The 21,107-nt window shown below is 50.1% G+C and overlaps 2 protein-coding genes across 2 annotated transcripts; both read right to left on the reverse strand.

The window, feature by feature from the left end:
• Positions 1–3,449: 3,449 nt before the first annotated feature.
• Positions 3,450–9,033, reverse strand: LOC104698567 (guanylin-like). The gene is made up of 3 exons (XM_010413958.3): positions 8,562–9,033; positions 5,233–5,422; positions 3,450–4,368 (listed from the first exon to the last, which is right to left on the reverse strand). The coding sequence occupies exons 1-3, from the start codon at positions 8,634–8,636 to the stop codon at positions 4,304–4,306; spliced, it is 330 nt and encodes a 109-aa protein (XP_010412260.1). The 5' UTR covers positions 8,637–9,033; the 3' UTR covers positions 3,450–4,303.
• A 3,923-nt stretch (positions 9,034–12,956) lies between these two features.
• Positions 12,957–19,928, reverse strand: LOC104698583. The gene is made up of 12 exons (XM_019280016.1): positions 18,319–19,928; positions 17,636–17,774; positions 17,398–17,459; positions 16,758–16,914; positions 16,102–16,358; positions 15,663–15,748; positions 15,030–15,133; positions 14,667–14,784; positions 14,324–14,432; positions 13,819–13,994; positions 13,432–13,550; positions 12,957–13,100 (listed from the first exon to the last, which is right to left on the reverse strand). Exons 2-12 carry the CDS (start codon positions 17,745–17,747, stop codon positions 12,964–12,966), a joined length of 1,437 nt encoding a protein of 478 aa, XP_019135561.1. The 5' UTR covers positions 17,748–17,774; positions 18,319–19,928; the 3' UTR covers positions 12,957–12,963.
• Between the last annotated feature and the right edge of the window lie 1,179 nt (positions 19,929–21,107).

Consider the following 21,107-nt stretch of genomic DNA (forward strand, 5'->3'; position numbering starts at 1 on the left):
GGAAGAATTAGTGTGTGGTTAAAGGATGTGGATGTAAATCTGTGGTTAAGAAAGATAATACAGGCAATATTTAATTAGCAGATGCTCAATCTCCCTTGCAAGCTGCTCATTATTTAATCACACACCCTGAAAGGAAATGATGTCTAAAACCATTTTGTTATGCCCCTGACATAAAATCCCCCTTTTTATCAATCAGCTTTTCCTGTGTGCAAACCTCCCCCTGTGTCAGGGAGTTCTCTTGTCCTGGATAAAGTACCTTATGTAATACCCACTGCTGTACACGTTCCATAGGCAGGATCATCCCGGCTTTGAGAAGAGCTGCCTTCGTGGACAGCCTTTTGCCCCTACCTCTGTTCAGTGCTTCTACTCCAGAATTTCTTCTGAAGATCCGATCTAAATCTCCCCTCCAAGGCCATTCTCCCTTACCCTATCACTGCCTGCTCTCGTAAAAAGTTCAAGCTCTTCATCAGAAGAGCAGAGGACTTTGTTCCAAAAAGGAATGTTTGCCACCATGATCACTAAAGGCTTTGAAATCTTTATCCCATGTTTTTCTTTGGAACTCAGCCCTAAATCTCCTTTCAATTTCCCCCCTCACCTTGCTGCAGAAATGGGGCAGTTTTAGTAGCCAGCAGCAGGAGAGTAGAAAGTTCCTTTTTCTCCCTTTCCAGCTGTACAATCTCCCTCCTGCAGCCCTGTGTTATCATCTCATATCAACAGAATTGGCTTGCACCTGTTCTCATGAGCAAAGAGTACAGATAAATTTGTGCTGCTTAATAGGGGCACTGTTATGCTACGAGAAGTACCCTATAAATTGGAGCAAATTCTCCCAAGTAATTAAAAAAGACATCACAAAAAATTATGCATTCGTGTTCCTTGTGGTTTTTTCCCTTTTAAAACAATGTTAGTCCTTTAAAGGAGTGAAAATGTGCAGAATAGCAGATTTGGGCATAAACATGGGCAAGTCCTAAACTCCAAAATTAGACTAAAACTGTCCCAGGTCAGCCCATAAAAGCCTGTATTCACTTAAAACCTGATTATAGAACTGAGTATCTGGGCTTTCCAGTATACTGGAGGAGAACTCAGTACCAAGGCCAAGGACAGCTGCTGAGAAAACCCCATTATATTGGGACAATTCCAAAAAACTGGGTGTACTCAAAGTTTTTTCCAGTGGCATGTTCCCTTACCCAGCTCCCAGGGACAAACCTCACTACCAGAGATGTGTCCATGTCTATCCCATCCATCATTTGCAGTTGAACTCGGAGACACAGCTGCAGCCTGGCAATGTCCTGCTGAGACATGAGAAACTTCCGATGTACAAAAACTGCTCAGTATTCCCTGGGATTAGGTTTCCAGGGGAATGTGCTGAAGATGATTGAGGAAACCTGGACATTTCTGTGCTATACCTTCCAGAGCAGTGCTGGTGGTGGCTGTCACTTGCCTGACCTCCCTATGGCATCACTGAGCCATGAGAATGAATACTGAAGGAAGCTGATATGTGCGACGAGGAATAAAGGACAAGGGATGCCTGTGATCAGCTCCAAGGGTTGAAATATGATTGCACCAATATTCAGGTTGTGTTACTCTCCTCAAAAAGCCCAGTCTGCACAAGACCAGGCATTTCTGCTGGTGAATATATTTACCTTTGAATTCCATTTCCCTCCTGAGAGGTGTTTCTTGGACACACTGCTCTGATTTAATGCTCTTGGTTTAGGGCTGTGCACCATAGGTGGGATTTAGAAGGAAATTTTGTGTCCTCCTGATTCACTTCCATCACAATGCTGATTAAACTCTGCCAACACTTCCCAAGCAGTTCTGGTAGACAGGGAGACCTGCTGGATTTAGAGTTTAGCACTGTGGGAAGAGCCCCAGTGACCCAGCCTGGACTTTGGTTAGAGGTAGACTGGAATTACGGTATCGATCCTTTGCAGGATCTGTTCATACCACTCCTACAACTTTCCTTGCCTTATTCTGCCCTTTGCCCCCTTGTCACCAGTTTTGCATATTCCTTATGAACAGCAATACAGAAATATGATACGGAATTTTCTAACCAGAGCCCAGAGCCAAGAGTTGATTGTAAATCTCATATGAGGAGAAGATAAAGATATCAGCACCAGGCTGACGTCTGTCCTCTCATTAGTGATTAAACGTTAATAGAAATCAGAGAATCGTATCAGAGAATCCCAGGCTGGTCTGGGTTGGGAGGGACCTTGAAGCCCATCCCATCCCATCCCATCCCATCCCATCCCATCCCATCCCATCCCACCCCTGCCGTGGGCAGGGACGCTTTCCACTCTACCAGATTGCTCCAAGCCCCGTCCAACCTGATCTTGGCTCCCCATCCCCACAAAGCGCTGGGATTCAGAAGTCACTTGTAGATCACAAGTGGAGAAAAGGAATATAATAAGCGGAACAGGGGAAATAATGGATTTGGAGGTAAGAAGGGTGCGTGAGGTAACACAAGCCTGATGGTTTGGTGAAAAATAAGGGAATCAACATCATCTTTTCTCATAATACAAATTGCCCAGTTGAATTGCCAGTGAGACAATTCATTGTAGCTCACTCATTTTTCAGGGACTGAGATGTTGAGGAATCCTAGAATCACAAAATGGTTTGGTTTGAAAGGGACCCCAAAGATCATATAGTTCCAGCCCCTGTCCTGGGCAGAGACACCTCCTACTCTCTGCCTACTACCTCCTACCTTTTACTGGACCCCTCAGGAAGGGCTTTGCATTGTGACCTGATGCCCAGAGGTCAGGTCTGCCCAAAATCAGTTCTTTCTGACGTGGGATTTCGGTCAACTCAGCATTTGGGCTATAAACACAAACCTCATAAGATGCTGTCAGAGCACTGAGATCCGTCTGCTCCCTGTGGGTTGGGGGCTGCATATATAAAAATGGAGATAATAGTTCGACAGTCAGGAGGGAAAAAATTAAAATATCTGATATGGACTTGCATTACAATGATGAACCTGGGGGTACTCAGCCTAGAGAAAAGGAGGCTCAGGCAGGACCTCCTGGCTTTCCACAACTCCCTGACAGGAGAGGGCAGCCGGGGGGGTCAGGGTCTGCTCCCAGGGAAGGAGCAGACCCTGGGAGGGTCTTGAGGGAACGGCCTCAAGTTCTGACAGCGGAAGGTTAGGTTGGACATCAGGAGGAATTTCTTCGTGGAAAGAGTGGTCAGGAATAGGAAGGGGCTGCCCAGGGCGGTGGTGGAGTCCCCATCCTGGAGGTGTCCAAGGAAGGACTGGGCATGGCACTAAGTGCTCTGGGCTGTGGTTCTGTGACTACAAATTGGTTTAAGTTCAGGACATTATGAAAAGATATATTTTATTCAGGGAAGCCCCAGACATGAAGCCCCTTATATGGGGAAAAAGCAAGTAGGCAAGAAGAGTATCCTAAAACAAAACCCACTCCCAAACCCAGCAATAACATAAACAAAACAAAAGAAAATCCAAATTAATGCTAGTTTTTATTGCTTATACAGCATATAAACATGGGCAGATCATTTCTTCACGATCTTGCCACCAATAAATAAAACAACAGGCAATGTTTTCATTTCAGTGTGATTCTAGCACTACACTTTGGAATTTCTTTCTCCCAAAGAGACTTTAAAGAACCTTGATATCCAACCAGAGAAGAAGTGTTCCTGTGCTCCTCTACACCCATTCCCTAAATCAACAACAATCAGTACAAGGAACAGTCTGATTTCTGGCTGTCAAAGTGTTCCTAAACACCAGGAATTTGTCCCAAGTTATTTGTTGGCGTTCTGCTACAAAATCAAAGGTGTCACCTGCAGACAGGTGGAAGGGAAAGGGATCCAACACACTGGGAAGGAGGGACTGGGAAAGGGAATAACCCAGTGATGTTGTGTGTAGGGGAGGCCAAATCACAGGCAGATATTAATGATTAGATACTACTTATTGGACATTGAATATTAGCTATTAAATATTAGCTATTAAAAAGGTTGCAGGGGATGCTGAGTTTCACCCAGCTTGTTCAAATCCAAAGGCAGAATAGTGGGAAATGGAACCCAGGGCTTTTCCATTCCAGTGTCACCCAACTCCTGCAGCACTTGCACCTCTCGGAGGAGTCACAGCCTCCTTGTTGGCAGAACTCCTCTGCTGGTGGCACCTGATCCAGGTGCTGCAAGACTGCAGGGATGTCCCCATGAGCTGGCAGCTCCAGTTTGGCTGGAGTGGGAGATGAAGCCCAGGAATATTGATTGGTGAAAGTACATGATCTCGCCACAGGAATGCACAAACTTCCCAGCTGGACACATCTTCTGTGGGTTTCTCCATCTTCACTCAGAAGCAGCCGGCGCAGGCAGCGTTGGCACAGATCTCACACAGGTCATCCTCAGCAGCCAGGCCTGTCCGGGAGAAAGGAGGGTTTCAGGCAGATGCCAGGAGGGCAGAGCCACTGTCAAAGCAGTTGGAGACGCCTTTGCATTCCTGTTTTATCATTTTTAAGATCCTTGTAGGTAATACTGCTCTAAGTAAAATTGGCTCATGCTAAAGTATGGCTTAATGAATGAAGTCATACCTAAATTCCTTGGGAAGCAATGGGAACATGTGGAAGCAAGAGGACAACAGGGCATGGCAGCATTTCGTCCTAAAGTGTCCCTTGTACTGGGCAGTAGATAAATGAAATATAGTAACATAAAAAAGCAAACACTGCAGCAGCAGCAGCCCATGGCGGAGGGACTTTGGACAAGGGGGAATGGATTAAGCTGAAGAGGGGTAGATTTAGATGAGATACTGGGAGGAAATTCCTCCCTGTGAGGGTGGGGAGGCCCCGACACAGGTTGGCCAGAGAAGCTGTGGCTACCCCATCTCTGGAAGTGTCCCAGGCCAGGTTGGACAGGGCTTGGAGCAGTCTGGGATATTGGAAGGTGTCCCTGCCCCTGGCAAAGGGGTGGGACTGGATGACCTTTAAGGTCCTTCCAACCCAACCATTCAGTGATTCCATTATTCTACTTGGATGAACTTTTCCATGGTCACAGCAGTGGGATGTGCCCAGGGAACAGCTCAGCTCAGCACTGCAGGAATTTTCCTTAGGGGGTTCGTGGAGCCCAACCCTTGCAGGGGAAAGGGCAGCACGAAGGCAGCACAAACCCTCCCAGCAGCCCTAGAAGTGACACAGCAGTAATTCCATGGCTTTGCCTCCTGCTATTGGAATGTTAAAGGTTGAAAAGTGTGGTAAAAATGAAAACTATGAAATACGAACTACATACTCAGCCTCCTAAAAATCATGGGTGCATCTTCCCTCTTGCACACAGGCTGGAATTCCTCTGGGAGGTGTTTTTCTTGGCATGGGGAATAGCTGGCTATGGGAACCATCATGCGAGGGTTGATGTGTCTGTTCCCATCCATGAGCTCCTTCAGCTTCTTCACGGACTCCAGGGAGAATTTCAAGTCACCATCCTGTGCAGAAGAAAGAGGTGTCAGGAAGTCAGGCCTTTGGCAAATCCATTCCATTTCCACCAGGAGCTCTCCCAAAAAATATAACAGAGGGAAAAGACGGTGTTGAAAGAAAGCCCAGATAAAACCTGTGCTGAATGAGGGCAGTGGACAGAGGGAGAATTCAGGCCTGGCTCATCCCCATGAGAAGACCCATAAAATCTGGGATAGGAAGATCCAGGCTGGGAATCTTCAGCCTAGAAAAGAGACTTGGGTTGGGTTGGGTTGGAAGGGACCTTAAAGCTCTCCTCATTCCACCCCCTGTCACAGGCAGGGACACCTTCCACTAGACCAGGTTGCTCCAAGTGCCGTCCAGCACTTCCAGGGATATGTGGTAGAGATCTACAAAATCATGAGTTCGATGGGAGTAAATGGGAATTTATTTGGTTCACTCTTTCTCCTGACACAGCAGTGGAAGTGTCAAGTGTTGGCTGTGACCTGGCAGGGTGTGACCACACAAAAGGAGCTCTTCTTTCACACCACACATTGTTAAGGGCTTAAACCCTTCACCCCGACACCTTGTGGAAAGTTTCCATTAATTTAGAATCACAGAATCTCTTGAGTTGGAAGGGACCCATAGGGATCTTTAACTCCAGCTCCTGGCCCTCCACAGAAAGCCCAACAATCCCACCCTGTGCCAATTTAAAACTTGCCCACACAATTCATGAAAAACGAGGTTTTGGAAGCATAAATATTACACTTCTGACTCAAAGCTCACACTAGAAACCACCTAAGGAAGCTGGGACAGGACTCTGAGAAATATTACTCTATGTTTTCATTGCTTGTCTCTGTGCATCAGTTAAGGGTCATTCCCTCAGTTTCAAGAGAATTCCCCTTTTTGAGGTCATAGATTTAGGTTGCAGTTATTGCAGCTGTTTAACCAAGCGCACAAAGTCTTTGCCCGTCTGCAGGTAATCAGAGTTTGGCCTAGAAGACAGAAGAAGCGTTTTCAAACTGATTTTTATCTGCTGTTTTAACATGGTTTCATGGCCAACATGTAGTCAGTAAGGTGACGTGGGAGGTTCCAACCCCATGGCAGGGTTTGGAACGAGATGAACTTTAATATCCCTTCCAACCCAAACCATCCTGAGATTCTGGGATCAAGTAACAGCTCCTCATCCAAAGAAATAAAATTCAGTGACTCTGACACAGCACAAGACCAAATATTAGCATTTGTTTCACATCTCAGGAGTCCAGTGGGGAATGGTGTGATATAAGTGGGGAGGGGATTTGATTCTGACTGGGGTTTTGGGGGATTTTTTACAGAATCACATTAAGTTGGTGCTAAAGGTTTAAAAAAACCAATCGGATAGACTTTGGACATGCCTTTACTTAACTAAGTAAAATTCCTTGCAGTCAGTTTATGATCTTACTCAGATAATTTATCAGTTGAACTCAATGATCTTAGAGATCTTTTTGGACCTTAATGATCCTATAAAGGCTGATCAGGCACTAGCACCGGCTGCCCATGGCAGTGGTGGAGTCACCATCCCTGGAAGTGTTCGAAAAACATGTGGATATGGCACCCGGGGACATGGTGGATCTCTTGGTGCTGGAGGAACAGTTGGATTTAGTGATCTTAAAGGGCCTTTCCAAACTAAGCAGCTTTCTGATTCTGTGATCAGCCCTGGCTGCCTATGAAAAATTCACTTTTCCTGTATAAAGGCAGCTCTAGATTCAGCTGTTGGCCACACACCTGAGAACCAAAACCCACAGAACTAAAATGAGTGGATTTCCACAGGCACAACCTCAGAGAAAGCAGGACTTGGGAACAAACCCTGAGATCTGCAGGTCCAAGGGACAAAAAAGAACAAAGGAACGGCAAAATAGAAACAAAACCCTGCCACCTCAAGTAAGAAAGATGTATTAGAGAGAGCTAAATCTGACATATTATGGGCCAGGGAAGGGAAATCTAGGAAACTATTTCAGGGAAGAAGAGTGGAAGCTGACTTTGTGTAGTGAAGAGTCAAAGACTCAGTCAGACCTAAAAGAACTGAGGTGAAAGGAGCGCAACACACTCAGAGTTCACTGCAAGTACAGTGGAGAAAACATAGATTTAATGATTAATGAGAGAAGAATTCCGGCTCAAACTCCAGAGCTTCCTACTCTTTTACACAACATAGAAGCAGCCATTCTCATCTATTAATTTTTTTTATGGCTACAAGTAGAAAACTGGGATGTTTTTCACTGGGTAGGAAGCTGTTTGCTCCTCTGGAGACTGTAAATGTTGAAGAATGGTTTGAGAGAAAGCAATAGCTTAAACCTGCTACCTCTGGATACCTCTGCCATCCAAAGGACAAAAAGAGGATAGTCCAGGACACAAACATACCTTGTCCCTGGAAACCTGCTGCAGATACATAGAGTCAATAACTGTTTAACAGGTATTAGTTTTCCTGGCTCCCGAGGAAGTAGTTTATATTGCAATCAGACTGAAATCTCCCACGCTGTTTCTCACGATGAGTGCAGAGAGACACGATGAGTGCAGAGAGATCCAAAGCTCTCCCAAGGACAGACCAGGGCCCTGAAGTACCTTCTTAACCCCTTCCACATTGCATGGAATATCGGCCATAGGTGCTGTGTACTTGGAAAATTTCATTGAGTCTCCTCTAATCACTTTTCTGCCTATTAATATTTAATTGGATCCAACTAAGCTCTTCTTTGCCCTTTTTTAGCAGGCTCCATCCCCTAAACTCACAGATCATTTCCGTAAAGAACTTCCTGACTAGAACCAGGTAACATGAGACAATTTCTCCTTTGTCACCCCTTGTTTGCATCACTCTCTAAAGTCAGCACTTTCACTACACGTGGCTTTAGGTCCAGGAGAAAACTCCAGGTATGAAACGCCTCAGTCCCTGAGGGATTTCAGAGCAGAGATATGGCTGGAGAAGGTAAAAAACCAGCAGCAGCATTTAGTGATACCTGAAGTGTTTCACAGAAGGAAAACCCAGAGCACAGGGAGATGCAGGTGGAAATCAAGGCAGAGCAAAGCAAAAATTCAGGTCTATTAATTTAGTTCAAAATTCCTGTTGCAGCCAGAAGTTTAAAAAATATCAGCACTTTGTTGAACTCTTAATACCAGCAAATGAAAGAGGAAAAGACTCACCTGAACGTAGACTGCCTGGGAGACGTGCACCAGGACAAGGACTGCCAGGACTGTCCAGGAAAGAAAGATTTTCATAGTGCCTGCAAAGCCAAACCTCTCCTCACCTGGATAGATTTTATTTCCTCTGCCTTTGGTGTTTCTCCCCCTTTTTTGTCTCTCCGACTTTCCCTCTTCTCCTGAGCTCTCAGACTGCCCAGCAGTCAGAGCTTTATAAAGACTTCACACAGCATTAGGTTGGTAATCCATTAATCCAAACTTTTTATTGACATATCATAAAGCTTGAGGGGACTCTCAGTTATCTGCTCAGTAGCACAGCAGGTCAGTCACACCCAGGGCAGATCCTGGGATTTATGAGTTGCTCGCACTTTGAGACACTGGCCATGACGTGGGTGGGCAAAACATTCCAAACTGCAACAAATAAGTGGTGGAGATAGAGCTCAGGCAACACCTGAAAGTCCCCATAATTCTGGCCACTTTCTGCAGAGCTGGGAGTAAAAAAAAAAAGAAGTTTGGAAGACGATAGAAAAAAACTGATGCAGTCAGTTGGCTGTTCTGGGAGTTCCAGGAACTAAGAGTGTAATCACAGAATCATGGAATTGCTAAAGTTGGAGAAGCCCTCTAAGATCATTGAGTCCAGCCATCAACCCAGGACCTGATGATAGGTTGTTCACCATTAACCATGTCCCCAAATGCCACATCCGCATGTTTTTTGAACATTTCCAGGGATGGTGACTCCACCGCTGGCCTGGGCAGCCCCTTCCAGTGCCTGACCACCCTTTCCACAAAGAGAATTTCCGAACATCCAACCTAAAGCTCCCCTGGCACAACTTGAGGCCATTTCCCCAGGTCCTGTCCCTTGTCACCCCACTCCTGTTAGGGCTTTGGAGAGAGCCAAGTACCAAGGCAGAGAAGCCCAGGCTGTGCCTGCACATGCCCAGCTACAAAATGTCATCTTTGCTCTTTTCTGCCCCCAATTAAGATGCATGTGTTAAAAGGCATGGGAGGTGTCATTAAGGACAAAGGCTGCCAGGAATCAAATCCATTTCTCTGTGACCTCCATGCTTATATAGAAACATGGGAGGGTCACACGGATGGAGAACACCAATGTGCCTCAGCTCGGTTCTGACATCAAGCTCAGATCCTTTAATCTGTAAATGATGTCTGGAATTTTGTGGGTTTGGATTAACACAGACACCCGGAGAACAATGTTCCTGATCCCAGCAGGAGAGGGCAACAGTCACCCACTGAGCACCTTCCTCAAATCTCAGCAGTGCTTTATGCCCCAAAGGCTCCAGTGCTTGCTGTAACCCAAATTATTTTTCCAGTTACAGTGAAAATCATCTTCCTGCTTGGAGTAAAATTCCAGAATCCAAAGCAGCCAAGTCCCCAGGCAGGGGGCTTGAAGGGACGGAATGGGACTTTTTGGATTCATTATAACCCAAAAATTACTGTAGAGTTGAAGCAGAGCTGACAATGCAGAGTGTGGGCTGACAGACTTTGCTTCTCTCCTCTCCACCAGCCTCATCCATGAAATTTAAACCCCTGAAAGGATCTGTATTCCAACAAAACAAGCCCGTTTCCTCTGCTGTAATGATTTCTCTGCTTTCTGCTGCCCTGGCCAGCAGCCAACAGCATTTGCAACCCCACAGCAGCTCAGGCCTCTACCCTTAATTACTGTAATGTGGGTTAAGGCTGGAACAGCATAGGGCAGAGTAAAAATCTCTGAGAACATTTCCACTGGTAATTTTTACAACCATTTTCTTCTCCAAAACCCTTTAAGCCCTGAGTACAGCTTGGTGGAAACTAAACAACAGATTAAAGAGGCATTGAGGGAACCAGAGAATTGTTAAGGTTGGAAAAAAACAACAAGATTATCAAGTCCAGCCTTGGAGAGAACCCAAAGAGAGGGACAGGCAATTTTGGAGAGGTGTCACAAGAGACAACACTGAACCAACAGATGCAGACAGAGTTGTAGTCAATGGTTCTATGTCCAGTGAGGGGTGGTGTACCTCAGGGTCCTGCCTTGGACCAGTGCTCTTTGATACCTTATCAAGGACACGGTGAGGTTGAGCACACTCTTAGCCTGTTGGCACGTGACAGGAAGCTGAGCAGGACAAGTGATGCACCCAAAGGATGGGGCCATCCTGGAGGACCTGGACAAGCTCAAGAAGTGGGTCCATGGGAATCTCATGAGGTCCTGCACATGAGTTGGGAAAACCCCCAGTCTCAATCCATTCTGGGAATGAAGGGCTTGATAGCAGGACTTGGAGTGGAAGAAGGACAAGTGAGGGACAAGCTCATTTCTGGACTGATACTGAAGTTGCCCCAACCCATGTTCAGGACCTTGTATTTGGCTGCCTTGATCCTCCTGAGGTTCCCATGGGCCCACTTCTGGAATTTGTCCAGGCCCCCTGAATTGCATCCTGTCTCCCAGGTGTGTCACCTGCACTGCTCAGCTCGGGGTTATCTGCCAGCATGCTGAGGGTGCCCTTGGCTCCACTGTCTTTGTCATTGACGGAGACATTAAAAAGCACTGGTCCCGCTATGGACCCTGAGGGACACCCCTTTGTCACTGAGCTCCATCTGAGCCCTTCACCACTATCCTGTATGTAGTACATCCAACCAGCTCCTTATCCCCTGAGCAGTCCATCCATGAAATTTGAATTATTCCAATTTAGAGAGAAGGATGTTTTGGCTTTGTTGTGCCCCTTTGCTCCTCAGGGTCACAGCGCAGGTCCGTGTGGGGCCATGACCCCATACCACACCCATGTCCCAGTTCCACTTCTCTCTGGGGTCGTGGAGCTCCAGCTGCTTCACCAAGCTCGGGGGGACCAGGAACTGGTCAGTTGGATGTACAGGGAGGAGGGCAGAAACCTTCTGCTCACCAGGTCTGCTCCTGGAGATTCTGTGGCCTCTGAGACACCCCTGCCCTGCAGGTCCAGCCCTGCCAGCTCAAGACTTGGGAGAGGCCAGGCCCAACACCAGAGGAACACACCCGTGTTCCACCTGCCCCGTCCTGCTTGTGGCCATCCTGGGGCTGGAAGGCAGGTCTGGTTGTCCCAATCCCAGGCTCATTCCCTGCTGTGCAGAGCCAGTTCCCACCCCGAGGTGAGAGACCTCTATATCTTTATTCCAGTTTGTGCACAGCAGGACCTGAGTGGTTCCCACAGACTTTGGCTCCCCCATTCATTGGAGCTTTACGTTATTTTTACATTTTAGCAAACAAAGGCCTCAACATTCACTGGCTACATGTTACAGAGTTCTCTAATTAATATTCTATCTTCTATTGGTTTAATGATTGTCTCCCTTCTCACACTAATTAGTCCACAGGCTCAGTCTTGTCCATCTTTGGAGTTGGTGGGATTCTGGAGCTGGTGGCCGTCAGTCAGTTGTCATGTTCCCCCCTGCCAAAATCACCTTTCATAGACTGAAGACCTCGGACTGGCCCCGTTTGTTCCTCCTTAGGCCCAGCCTCAACGGCCCTGAGAGCTGTGCAGCCCTCAGAGGGACCTGAACAGGTTGGGGAGATGGGCAGGGAAGAACCTTCTGAAGTTCAACAAGGGAAATGCAGGTCCTGCACCTGTGGAGGAACAACCCCAGGCACCAGCAGAGGCTGGGGGTGACCTGCGGGAGCAGCTCTGCGGGGAAGGACCTGGGGGTCCTGGAGACAATGAGCTGTCCCTGTGCCAGCAGAGGGTGTCAGGAAGAGCACTGCCAGAAGATGAGGGAGTGCTCCTGCCCCTCTGGTCAGGGAGGAAGGGCAGGAGGCACATCTGGAGTGCACATCTGCAGTGCTGTGTCCACTTCTGGACTCCTCAGCACAGTAGGGACAGGGAGCTCCTGGAGCGGGGCCAGTGGAGGCTGAGGAGATGAGGAAGGGCCTGGAGCATCTCCCTGCCCAGGAAAGGCTGAGGGAGCTGGGGCTGTTCAGCCTCAGGAGGAGACACAGCTGAGAAGGGCCCTCATCCCTGTCTGCCCCTGTCTGCAGGGAGGGCTTAGAGCAGGGACCAGGCTCTGCTCCAGGAGGCCTGGCGATGGGACAAGAGGAACAGGCAGGAACTGATGACCAGGAAATTCCAGCTGAACATAAGGCAGAACTTCTTTGCTGTACAGTGACCGAGCCCTGAACAGGTGGTCCAGAGAGGGTAATATCCTCAGTGGGGATATTTCAGACCCATCCAGACACAATCCTGTACCATGTGCTCTGGGATGGCCCTGCTAGAGCAGGGAGGTAGGACCAGACGAGCCACTGGGGTCCCTTCCAATCTCACCCATCCTGGGATTCTGTGACTGGAGGTGTCCAGGTCCACCAGTCCCATCTGGATCACCAAACACTGTTGTCCCGACCAGGGGCTCAGTCCCTGGTGTGGAGCAACAATTCACACACCGAGGCGATGGATTTCTAGGTCTTTATTTCTTTTTCCGTGGTGTCATGTGGTATTTCTTGTTCCGTGGTGTCATGTGGCTGCCCCCATGTCTCAGTTCCACTGTTCTCTGTTTGTGGAGCTCCAGCTGCTTCACCAAGCTCAGAATCAGGAGCTGTTCAGGATTCAGGGAGGAGGGCAGAGAACTTCTGCTCACCAGGTCCGCTCCTGGAGGTTCTGTAGTCTCCCAGACACCCCAGCCCTGCAGACCCAGCCCTGCCAGCCCAAGACCTGGGAGAGGCCAGGCTGGACAACACAGGAACCCACCCACATCCCTACCTGCCCCATCCTGCCTGAGGCTGTCACCCGGGACTGGAAGGCATGTCTGGTTCAGGGACAGCTCCAGGACCCCCAGCAGCACAGACAGTGCTTCTCGGGGCCTGCTGCCAGGCAAGGGAGGAATGTGCTGCCACAGGAAAACGCATCCAGTGCTTGGAAATACTTACCAAGGAAATTGTCGTAGGACCATTTCCGTAACAAGTTGATCTGCAAGGCCTTCTTGCACTGCTCCCGGGCAACTTTGTATGGCTTCAGATTTAGCAGGACCTGTTTTGCTCGTGGGGTCCTGCAAAGCAGGGACAGATTCTGCCCTCACTCCCTGGCTGGAATCCTGCCTGGCCCAGCTCCCGCTGCTCCTGTGTCCACATTCCCTTTGGTCCCACCACCCCTTTCAGCATGGGTACATGGGACACCAGGATCAGGGGCTATCCCAGGGCATGCCCATGGCAGGGGATGTCCAAGGGACAATATCCAGCCCAGGGTTCAGGGCTCCACTTCCTTGATCCCATCTGTTCAACCCTCCCTGGCCCTGCTAGGTGCTGCCACACTCTTACCTTGGCTGTGGTCTCCCCCCAGGAGGGGACGGTGTCTTCTCCTCCTTTCTCTCTGGGGACAGAGCAGCAGCCACTCCTGCTACAGCAGCCACTCTCTCCTTCCTTAGCCTTTCAAATCCTCCAGGATAGGAGGCAGCAGCCTTCCTCAGACTCCTCTGCTCTGCCAGGGGTGGAAGCTGTTCCATGAATTAAAGGGAAGGCAGCTCAGACATTTTGGCAACAACAAGGGTCCCATCCCGCAGCCCATGACCCAAGGGACAGTTTGGATTCCTGCTCTCTCCCCCAGAGTTCTTGGCAGTGACCCTCTGCTTCCTGAAGAAGCCTGGACACCGTAGAGGTTCAGTTCAGAGAAAGATTCCTTGCAACATGGTACAGAATGATGAAGTTGTTCCCATGACTGAATGGAGGACCCAAAAGACATCCCAGAACAAACACATCCAAAGGGATCCTTTCAACAGCCTCCCTGCAGTGATGCAGGATGCAATCCTACATCCATGTCACACACCTGGACACGTCTGCCCTGCCTGGTGGGAGCTGCCAGCCCAGCTTTGGGTGCTTCCATCCCCTCGGTGGCTCTGCCCTTCTTCTCAGAGTTCTCAATTGGAGGCAGCAAACTGTGAAGACACCACACAAGCATTTTGTCTGAGAAGAGTGGGAGCATCTTCTCCAGTGTGTTTTCCAGGCCTCTCCAAAACTCTGCTGCCTGCTTCCCATGCCGCAGGAACCAAGGCCTTGGGCACATGCCCATATCTGCTCTCCATAAGTACAAGCAGCATGGCCAAAGGCGACAGCTCCTTGCACCTGTCCAGAAGCACAGGATTACCCAAAGCCAGCTCCCAAACTCTCACCTCCCTCTCTGCACTCCACCATCAACCTTTTTCTTTTCTCTTCCCTTCACTTTCACGTCACATATCCGACTTGGAGAAAGACGCGGACGAAGAAGGAGGTGTTGGCTGGGAGGGTTCCCTGAAGAAGAAAAAGAGAAAGCTCCTCTCAGCTGCATCTCCAGAACATTTTGGACATGAGGGATCTCCCAGCCTTCCTGTCCCAGCCCAGTCCCCTTCCCTGAGGGCCATGTTGCTCCATGGTCCTGTCCCACTGCCTCCTTGGGTCCCCATTCAGAAAAAGAGGGGACCTGCTGGGACACTTTTCTGGCAGGAGACAGAATTCCCTTTGGCACAGAGGACGTCAGTTCCTAGGAGGGAACACACCTGGAGTTGTTCGGCGCTTGGTGTTGGTTTTGCTTGTGGTTCCACTGCCTAGTAGGGAAGCGCTTACAGGATGTGGCTGGGACTTCCCATCTGCCTGCACAAAGCTGCAAAGAAGGTGGTGACACCAGTTTGAGTAAGGGCAGCAGAGTCCATGGCAGCCTCTGGGAAGAAGTTGTTCCCAGGCATCCAGTTCTCCAAAGGAGACATAACACTGGAGCACAGGCAGAAGAGCCTCCCTCCACAGCACTCCTCTCAGCCAGGTCTGGGATCCCCCTTGTCAGAGACGCTTTCCAGGGAAAACAAACCCACAGTGACTGAGGACATCTCAGGCTCTGGGGCATGTTGGTTCTCACTCTTTCTCAAAGGAAAAGGAAGGAGCTGGTGGAGCTTCCATGGCCCCCAAGTGTGCCTCCAGGGTCATTCCCACAGAGGTGGGAAGATAAAGAAGGCCCTCTTCCCAGGGAATCCACCTGAAACACTCCCCAAAGAAGCCAGAATGGCCATGGACCTTACACAATTTCAATTCCACCTCCAAAATTAAATACATCCAAGGATTCCTCCCACACGGGAGAAGCCTGGACAAAAAGGTGTTGCTGGTTATCACCCCCCATGTACAGAAACAATTGCACTCACTGCGGCAACACAAGGACACCTCCAGGAGGAATCTGGGAAATGTCCTCTTCTGTGTGGTCTATGAATAATGGCTTCAGATTTGGGGACTGCAACAGGGACAGAGACATAACAGGATCCACAGGGAATTTACCTGCTGTTCACAAGGCACAAAACCCCTCTGCCACTGCCAGCCCCAGCTGCCCCTCCTCAACCCCCAGCCCCAGCCGTTTCTCTGCCACCCCGTGCCCCTACATCATCCCAAATCCATGAGCATCTCCACCGCCTTGGCTTTCTGGCATAACAAGGCCACACCAGCAGCATCTCCACAGGAGCCAAAGCCCAGGGCTAATTCCCTGGGAGCAGGAGGGCAGGCTCAGCTACCAGGACTGTGGAAAGCTACCCAAGGCCACGGCTGTGTCCCCAGGAGTTTGAGGGCACATGAAATACATGCAAGACTCACCTGGAGCAAACCCTCTGCCAGGTGCTCCGACTGAGCCACCTCTCGGATCAAGCCTTCAAAGAACCTCATGGCTACGTGGCTTCCCCGGCAGACCAGGACGCCAATGTCCTTGAACACAAAGTCGAAGTTCTGGCCACTGGCCAAGGCCCACACACAGATCTTTAAAGTGGCCTCAATGCACATCATGATGGTGGCCTTGGGCTTGTGCAGGCGCAAGGACACCTCAGCGCAGACCAACTCATTGGTTTTGGAGAGCCCTGTGGAGAAACCACCCGACGCAAAGTCACTCACTCAGCCCTTCTGTGTGGCCCCTCAAAAGTTCACCAACCCCCTCCCACCACAGTGACTCTTCACCCAGCAGCAAATGTCCTGCTTTTGTGCCATGAGCCCCTGTCCCTGCACCGCCAACTCAACCACCATGCTCCAGCCCCACAGAACCTCCCAGGTGGCTGCAGGAGCCAGCAGGAATTCTGGTTCCTGCCTTCCCAAGGTGGTGGGGATCATCAGCCTCACTGGTGCCAGGAGATTCTCAGGAACACCTCCAGGAGCTCTCCGGCAGCAGCCAGCACGCCCCGGCACCCAGAGAGCCCTGGAGAGGCTGCTGAAGGGACCCGTTAATGTCCAGGGGGAGTACGGGGCTGAAGGGCTCATCTTACCAGGCACGGGGCTGTTCCCACAGAGGAGCTTCTTCCCCACCAGCAACGGCTTGTTCAGATCAAACTCCAGACTGTCCACCATGAAGCCTTCCCCTTCTCCATGCCAGATGGGTCTTTTCATAATGTGTATGGTACCCAGGCCCATCAGCCCAACTCTCTGGAAACAAAAGCAGGCAGTTACAGGGCAGACAGGAGGGAAAGCTAAGGGTGATCTGTGGCCTTTCCAGCCCTGCAGCTCCAAGGCCTGAGATGGAGGCTGGTTCTCAGGAGAGCCAGGAAAGCTTTGGAGAAGAGCCTTTCACTCCAGATGGTTCCTCACTCCCTCATCTCCAGGAGCTGCAGGGTGCAAGACATGTGGGAGAAACTCCTGGAGCCTGGGAAGGCCCAAGGAGTGCAGGAGCACTGCCTGGGCATCCCTCCTTTCCAGCCATCCTGGGGAAGACTCCAAAGAGGAAACCCAATGCTCTCCGACTCAAGCACCACTTGACTTCTTGCCTGTGCTCACAGTGGGTCTCTGACCAAAATTCAGGGTCTGCCTGGGACACTTCTGCCCTCTAGGCTGGGTGAGGGCCAGGCAGGATGGGGAAGGATTGGGAAACCCCCATGGTCTGAGGGAGGACCACAAGGAAACCAGCCCCACCTTCTTCAGCAGCAGGTCTTGGCGATAGCATTCAGACACACAATCCCAAACTTTAGTGATTTCTGTCGGAAGACGAGAAAGGGCCATGTTGAAGTTATGAAGTTCATCATCCCCCCCTCACCTTCCTAGTGGCAGATCCCCTTCTCCAAAGGGACCTTCTCCCTGGGCAAAGCCACTAACACATTCCCACCCCAGGGAGAGGAGGATGCTGGGACCTCAGGGGATCTCAAGGCCTTACCATCTTTGTGGAAGTACACAAGGTCCGGAGACAGCGCGAGGAGGAAGCTAGGGTAAACCTCTGTCGTGGCTGCGGCTCCTCCTGCCCGACTTCTTCCTCTCCTCCTGTCCATCCCACCACGGCCCCAGGACGGGGGGACCTGTTGGTACAGTGGGGCACCACAGCTGGGCTGGTCTCTGGCTCTCAGGGAAGTGGGTGTTACGGTTCCATGGAAGCAGAACGCCCCATTGTGACCTCACATGCATCACCGAGGGGTGCAGAGCCACACACAGACACGCCCCTGCCCCCAGGCTTCACCCTACAGTGCTAGGAGGCTGTACTTATCATTTTGAGGGGCTGGCCCACCCAGCCACTGCCCTTCCCGACAAGTCTCCCACAACCGCTGGTGAAGCACATGGGAAAATCAGATGGAAATCAATTCAGAATGATTTACACGGACACTGGGAATTGCTGTGTTACAAGTTAGAAATTTGGCAGAAAACAAACCTAGTGTCCCAGCTGGTCCTGAGGGATCAGAGGGGCTGCAGGCAGCAGGGCTGAATTCCTGATAGGAGCCAGTTCCACCTGGCAGGTGTGGTCACATCCAGTGGGAACTTTCACAAACACAGATTCACCAACAGTGCAGTTTACTGGAGCAGCGGGTTACAGACTCTTGTTAGACTGAGAGTGATAAATGCACTGACCTGCAAAAGCTGCACAAGACAAATGTTCCCAGGAATTCTTTGATGCAGCTGGAGACACAAATCTTTGATAAGGGGTGTCCCCGCTTTGGGGAGGAGGGAGGAGCAGCCAATTTATCTGTAAATGAGGGATATCAAGAGTCATAACGAGAGAGATTACAAAGGCTCTGGGTCTTGGCAAGGGCAGAACAGAACGTGACACCTGAGCATCACTCCCTCTTCCACCTGGCAGATTCCAAGGATAGGCCTCTGCCTGATAACCCATCACCCCCTCAGCAGGCGATCACACCCAGGTACTCCCATCACCACATATCCCATGGAAATCCCTTAGGTTGTGGCCCTCATTCCTACACAGGCACGGAGCTGCAGCACAGGAGACCTCTAAGGCACTGGTGTTTGCAGGGTCAGGAGATGACTGGCTTTGGTCATCAGTAAGTTTCCATCATGGCCAGAATCAAAGTTATCTGAAACATCTGGAAATTGTTTTCAAAACTCCAGCACCAATGGTGCCGTTCCACTCAGGCTCTGACTCGTGTAGGGACTGTTCCAAGGCTGTCAGGGAATGCCTGATTATCCTTTGTTCCCCACCTTGGACAGGCAGCTGCTGTTCCTGTTGCACTCAGGAGTTCCTGGTACGGTCAGGGGATACTTCACCTTATCAGGTGCTTATCAGGAGCTCCCATAGAGCAGGGGGAGGAGGATGTACCACAATAGGTTATTGCAAAAACAGCCACAGGGCTGATGTTGGATGCACAAATAGTCCATGAAGTGTAGTTCTGGTGGGGTTCACCCAGAGCAGGGTTCACTGAATGTGACACACAGGGTAACTGATCCCAGTTAACTGGCTAAGTGATTACCAGTTATGGGGATCCCAGTTACCCTGTACCAGATCCATTCCTATGCTGGGCATAAAGAAAACAAACCTGCAGCACAGTCCCAGAGAGCTCCAACAATGCCATCGCCATCATAGATTCATTTCCTGTGTCAAAAAACTCGACGTGGCTTTACCCAGGAATTTACCCAGGGGTATCCCTTCTGGGAAGGGGAAAGGGGACTACCCAAGGACATCCCTTCTGGGCAGGATGAAGGGGACAACCCCATCAAATTGTCCCTCCAAATTCCAGGTTGAACTCTCATCCCCTAGGTAGGTACAAAATTGGGGTACATTTCATACCTTATCAACCACGACCATGCTAAGTGCTGTGGGTGGGATTGTGGTCAAACCTCCTGTTCTCTGTGGTCCCAGTGTATGGAATATTCCTTGGTAGGGGTTGTTGGGTATCAAGCAGAAAAACGAGACCATGCCCTGCTCCACGTTCCTCTCAATGCCACAGCAACACAAACTGCAGGACTGCACTCGCATTCTGTATCTGCACCACAGGCCCTGTCACATTTGAAGCTTTGCATTTTCTTCCCTGTTTCATGCTTCCAGCACTGGGGAGGCCCTACCTCGAGTACTGTGGTTGTTTTGGGCCCCTTGCTACAAGACAAACCTCGAGGCAATGGAAGGTTGTGGAAAATTGCCCATCCTGTTGTGTGGGCACAGAACTGCTGTGAGGTGGGGGAGAACTGATGGAGCTGTTCCGAGCCATCTCTGAGGTGGGATAACCCAGGCTCTTGAGGCACCCTTGGAATGGATGAGAGTGAAAGGACATTGAATGATTGGTGTTTATATACATATATACATACATATTTATATATATGTGACATTTATTTTAACACTTTGGTTGCAATGGAACTCACCTATGTGGCCATTTTGGTTATTTCCTTTAGAGATATACCAATATAAAAGTATAAAAATAACACTTTAGAAAATACATAAGGAAAAGAAAGAAAAAAAAGAAAGATTAAGAGTAGAGAGTGGAGAGGAAAGGTCTCACCACCCATGAGTGCAGTGACAAGACTTGGTTGTTGCAATTTCGGTGTCCATGGTCAAAGTGATGGTCACAGTCTGGATCCATCAGGGGTGGGGTCCAAAAACACGAAGTTCAGTAGGTTAATACAGGCTCAGGCTCGGTGGGAACACCCAGGTACCTTCCCTGGGGTCAGGAGTTTTACACTGTCTGATGTAACACTGGGGTCATGCCCAGTCCTCTGGTGGAAGGCCCAGAAATGAGTCTGTGCGTCCTTCAGGGTCTCTGATGGTTTGTGCCCCTTCTAAGACATGACTCTGCCTCTCCCTGAGTGTGGCTGAGCCAGTTCTGCCCCATCAGAAGGGATGAAACCCTTCAGCCCTCCAGGGGAGTGTTCCTGATACCTACCCCGGGGTCTGGGGTAGTCCAGGGCACAGCCAGAGGGCTGAGGATGCACTACACCCCACCCTGTAAAGCCCAGGCAAAGCTCACGCACTCTGGGGTGTGCAGAGGAGCCCAAAGGCACACCCAGGGCTCTGCGACACAGAAAATCCCATGGAGAGGCTCTGTGCACCCCAAAAGGCTCCTTGAGGGCTGTGGGGAGCCCAAACAGGCACAGCCAGGGGCCACAGGCACCCAAAGGCAGCGCTGGGGCCTGGGCATGGCACAAAAAAACCAAGAGGTGGGGTTACCCCAAAATGGACACCAGGGGTTGGGATACCCTCTAAGGGACAGCCAGGGTGCAGAGGGAGCACACCGAGGGGTCCAGGGCTCCCCAAAACACACAGGGAGAGCCCAGGAAGCACAGAAAGGCCCGCAGAGGTGCACAGCCACACTGTTCCCACCTGACCTGCAGTTCTGATCCCGCTGCTTCCCTCTTGGCATCCTCAGACCCCCTCCACTCCCTGTTTTGCATGGCCTGATCCTTCCCACTCCCAC

Source organism: Corvus cornix, chromosome 27 (genome assembly GCF_000738735.6).
Source record: "Corvus cornix cornix isolate S_Up_H32 chromosome 27, ASM73873v5, whole genome shotgun sequence".
NCBI classification, from domain to species: Eukaryota; Metazoa; Chordata; class Aves; order Passeriformes; family Corvidae; genus Corvus; species Corvus cornix.

What these genes read in the sequence shown, in the direction of transcription:
- LOC104698567 (XM_010413958.3), bottom strand. Translation starts at nt 8,636, where the DNA reads ATGAAAATCTTTCTTTCCTGGACAGTCCTGGCAGTCCTTGTCCTGGTG. An exon ending in CCCAGGCAGTCTACGTTCAG is followed by an intron (nt 5,423 to 8,561) that starts GTGAGTCTTTTC and finishes TCTTCTGCACAG; the next exon opens with GATGGTGACTTGAAATTCTC. An exon ending in CATGATTTTTAGGAGGCTGA is followed by an intron (nt 4,369 to 5,232) that starts GTATGTAGTTCG and finishes TCTCCCGGACAG; the next exon opens with GCCTGGCTGCTGAGGATGAC.
- LOC104698583 (XM_019280016.1), bottom strand. Translation starts at nt 17,747, where the DNA reads ATGGACAGGAGGAGAGGAAGAAGTCGGGCAGGAGGAGCCGCAGCCACG. An exon ending in AAGACCTGCTGCTGAAGAAG is followed by an intron (nt 16,915 to 17,397) that starts GTGGGGCTGGTT and finishes TTTTGTTTCCAG; the next exon opens with AGAGTTGGGCTGATGGGCCT. An exon ending in TGGCAGAGGGTTTGCTCCAG is followed by an intron (nt 15,749 to 16,101) that starts GTGAGTCTTGCA and finishes TCCCTGTTGCAG; the next exon opens with TCCCCAAATCTGAAGCCATT.